The 3,964-nt window shown below is 55.3% G+C and overlaps 1 protein-coding gene across 1 annotated transcript; it reads right to left on the bottom strand.

The window, feature by feature from the left end:
• Positions 1-311: 311 nt before the first annotated feature.
• On the bottom strand, positions 312-1,536 carry ID1 (inhibitor of DNA binding 1). The gene is made up of 2 exons (XM_004464017.5): positions 1,025-1,536; positions 312-776 (listed from the first exon to the last, which is right to left on the bottom strand). Exons 1-2 carry the CDS (start codon positions 1,433-1,435, stop codon positions 735-737), a joined length of 453 nt encoding a protein of 150 aa, XP_004464074.1. The 5' UTR covers positions 1,436-1,536; the 3' UTR covers positions 312-734.
• Positions 1,537-3,964: the final 2,428 nt, after the last annotated feature.

The raw sequence follows: 3,964 nt of genomic DNA, 5'->3' as shown, positions 1-3,964 counted from the left end.
TCGTGGTCCAGGGTCCTGGTTCTCCAGCTGAAATGGCTTGAGTACTCGAAGGACAATTGGGAGGTTGAACTATATTTTAACAACCTATCCAGGTGACCTAGATGACCCAAGGACCACTTTGAGACACCCTAGAGGTCTAGAGTGTCATAATTTTACATGAGGGAAAAGGGAAATGATTCATTCAGGTCGGCAAAGTCCAGATGTGGCCCTCCAGTTCCACAGCCCAGGGCACAAGCTGCTAGCTGGGTCAGGGGTCAAGCCCACACACATCCCCAGACCCCTTCCCTCAACCCAAGAAAAGCCACTGCAACTTTATCATCTAAAATATTTGTTTAATAACAAAAAGCACCCCCCACAGAACTATTGTAAAACAATATTCTTAGTTAGTGATCATTGTAATATACAATACAAGCAATAAATTTCCTCAGAAATCTGAGAAGCACCAAATGTGACCATTTTTTAAAATGTGTCTGCTTTCCAAAAAATAGAAACACACGAGGTGGGTACCCCTTCCCCCAAGTTCCAAGACTCCGGTGGCTGGTAGGCTGGAGACAGAGTTCTCCCTCCAGTCCCGCAGTCCCCCAGCCCTCGGCCTGATCAAGCAAGCGCCCGACGGCTGCCGGTCTCAGCTTGTCCGCTATCCCCAGCTCCGGCCAGACGCTTGGAAGGGCCCACGGCTTTTTTCTTCTCGCCCCTTCGAGGGCTGGGTTCCGCCGCTCCCCTAGGGCGGCGACTCAGCGACACAAGATGCGATCGTCCGATGGAACACATGCAGCCTGTGAAAAAGAGAGAGAAGAGGTGAGGCGGGTGGGCTGGAGAGGTCGCGGCAGGTCCCTCCCCCCGACTCCCGGGGATATGCGGGGGGAAAGCGGGAGCGTTTTTTCTGGTCTTTGCCGGGAAGTCTACACAGCCAAGTGCTCGAAAGTTGAGACGAACACGGGGCACGCCCCCACCCTCCCTCTCCGGGCCTCAGTTTCCCCTTCTGTACCAGGAAGATGGTCTAGCGTCCCAACTCGGGCCTCACCTCCGCTGCCAAGGCGCTGATCTCGCCGTTAAGGGTGCTGAGCGGAGCCCGGGACGGCAGCCCCCGGCCTCCGGGGGCCCCGACGGCGGCTTCCGAGTCCAGCTCCAACTGCAGGTCCCAGATGTAGTCGATGACGTGCTGCAGGATCTCCACCTTGCTCACCTTGCGGTTCTGGGGCAAGGTGGGCACCAACTCCTTGAGGCGCGAGTAGCAGCCGTTCATGTCGTAAAGCAGCACGTTCACCTGCTGGTCATCGAGCAGGGCGGGCAGGCGCGGGCCCGCGCAGCGCGAGATGGCCACGCTCTGCTCGGACAGGCAGCGCACCACCTCGCCCGCGCCGCCCGCCGGCTTGCCCGCCTTCAGAGAGCAGCTGGGGCCCGCCGCCGCCGCGCTGCCACTGGCCACCTTCATGATTCCGGCGTCGGACTCAGCGAGGACGAGCGGCCGGAGGAAGGACACTCGCGGGCGGGCCGACAGAGGTCACAGCGCAGAGGAAGGCGAGCGAGGAGCGCGAGACGCGGGGCCCATGGCCTGGATTTTATAAGGACTCCGTGGGCCCCCCCCCCCCCACGGGGCCGGCGCAGAACTTTTAAAAGCAGCCAATGGGCGGCCTGAAGGCGTGGCCTCGCGGGCTGCGGGTCCCGCCTCCTGCCCAATTCCTGCGCGCTCCCAGGCGCGTTAAAGAGGCCCCAGGGCCCTTCTTAAAACAGAGGGGGTGCGAGGGCGCGCGGACCGGGGCGGCCAATGGAGGCGGTGGCTTCCTCGAGCTCCTCGGGAAGGGAGCCGGCGAGGCTAAATCGGTGTTGCAGATGATGATAAAGACCTCGGGGATGATATTTCCCATGTTCATTTTCTCACTTCTCCAGCTCCATTTCACAGATGAGGGAAACCGAGGCCCGGACGGAGAGGCGGCTGGCTTTAGCTCGTCCAGCGATCCCAGGATTAGAACCTGGGTTCCTCCCTGGCCCCGATCTCCCGAAGGCCAGGGTGTAAGTTGAAAGCGGATCTCCTTTTGCACTCAGCTCCCTGGGGTTGGTCTCCCTTTCCCAATTCCCAGAGAGCGGTGCTGGTTAAAGTTACCCGAGCTGGGAAGGCTTACCCACGTCCCTCGGGGTAGGAGCAATTAATTCAGGAAATAGGGTTGGGAAAATTTCCCTTCGGGACCTGAAATAAATTTTTAAAAAGGAAAAAAAAAAAAAAAGGACTGGGGCTGCATCCTCGGATTCTACCCTAAATTTGCAGACCCTGCAAAAATCCCCAAACCTGCAGCAACTAGTGATTTTAATCATTTTCTCTCTTTTTTATGGCTGGGATTTTGTTTTTCTCAAAAGACCTCGGAGCGGGGTCTCCCTCCCACGGCGCGGCAGCTGCGAAGCTCGAGTCTTTCCCCCCTTTCCTTGGCCGGCCTGTGTCAGCGGCTGAACAAGCGGCTCAGACCGTTAGACGCCAGGCCCGTGACGTCACCCATTCATAAAGCCCGGACGGGCTGTCAGGCTGGCGCCGCGCGGGCGGTCGCCATGGAGACGGCAAACCCAGGCTCGCTCTCCCCACACACCCTGCCAGTCACCTGCGAACCCCGGGCCTGGGAAAGCACGCTTAGCGGGCGAAGCCGCCAGGCTGGGGTCACCTCCCCTCCCCGCCCCACACCTGCGCGTCCCTCCTCTCCGCCCACTTCTTGAACCGCTTGGGAGGTTTCTGCAGCGCCTCCCCTCAACTCCCCACTCCTGCTGGGGGAAGAGGCCCGAATCCCGATGCGAGCCCAGCTGTTGGGTGAATTTAGGTGAGCTGAGGACCCTTTCTGAGCCCCAGTATCCTGATATTGGAAGGGACCTTTTGTTGCGTTCTTCGTGCATTGTGTGGAGCCTTTCGCTTTATCTCGTCCTGTAATCCTTTCCACAGAGAGCGACTGTGTGGTCCCCTATTTATACAAAGAAGGAAACAGGCTCAAAAAGTCTCTCAAGAGTCACAGCTATTGGAACGACTGCATTACAAATTAAAAGCGCACGGTATTGTAATACAGCCCCTGAGATATCTGATGGAGGGCAAGCAGTCTGACTCCTGAACCCCAGACGTACTACAGGCAGGGAAACTGAGGTTTAGACGAGTCATTCCTGTAGTCACATGGGCGAAGGTGACACTGTGGTCTCCTTTCCCCCAGCAATTAAATAACTGGGTATCAGCAGTTTTGTTTAGCAACGGTCTTGGGGAAGAGGATAATAAACCAGTTCACTACCCCCATCTCAGGAAACCGGAAAACTTATCTGTGAGACCAGCTTCAAAGGAGAGAGATCACCAATGCATTAGCTGGACTCCCCACTCCCTTACATACTTAGAAACCGTCCAAACTTCCCAGACCTTGTTTAGCAATCCTAAGGATGGAAGAGAACATTTTGCAGGATGAAAGTATTGCTAAAGCATTGGGAGGGAGAGCAGATGTGGCTCAAGCGCTTGAGTACCTGCTTTCCCACACGAGAGGTCCCAGTTTGGTTCCTGGTGCCTCCTTAAAAATGAACAAAAACAAGCAACCAAGTGAAAAAACCTAACTCAGGGGAACAGATGTGGCTCAGAGGTTGAGCTCTGGCTTCTCAGTTTACAAGGTCCCGGATGCAATCCCTGACACTTGTACCTTAAAAAAAAAAAAGAGAGAGAATTGGGGAGGGAGGACACTGGTCAACCAGATGAAATTGGAATATTCATTATCGAGTAATTATTAATTGAAACAGCAATTCCATTTCCGCAAGTGATTCCGGAGAACCCTAAACACTCGGGCACAAATATGTCTGCTCAAGAATTTTCATTGTGGGGCAAGAGGGGAAGTTGAAATAACCTAAATGCCCATCAGCAGTGGCATTATATAAACTCAAGAAGAGAACATCAGTGCTGTCAGCACCTGGGCAGATGGAAAGTATGGCCCCAAGAGACATGGAAATCCTACTGTTA

Source organism: Dasypus novemcinctus, chromosome 24 (genome assembly GCF_030445035.2).
Source record: "Dasypus novemcinctus isolate mDasNov1 chromosome 24, mDasNov1.1.hap2, whole genome shotgun sequence".
Classification (NCBI taxonomy): Eukaryota; Metazoa; Chordata; class Mammalia; order Cingulata; family Dasypodidae; genus Dasypus; species Dasypus novemcinctus.
The sequence above is the reverse complement of the archived record's forward strand: the minus strand, read 5'-3'. Positions and strand labels throughout refer to the sequence as shown.

Coding starts and splice junctions, on each gene's coding strand:
- ID1 (XM_004464017.5), bottom strand. CDS start 1,435: ATGAAGGTGGCCAGTGGCAGCGCGGCGGCGGCGGGCCCCAGCTGCTCT. Junction 777..1,024: donor TCAGCGCCTTGGCAGCGGAG/GTGAGGCCCGAG, acceptor TCTTTTTCACAG/GCTGCATGTGTTCCATCGGA.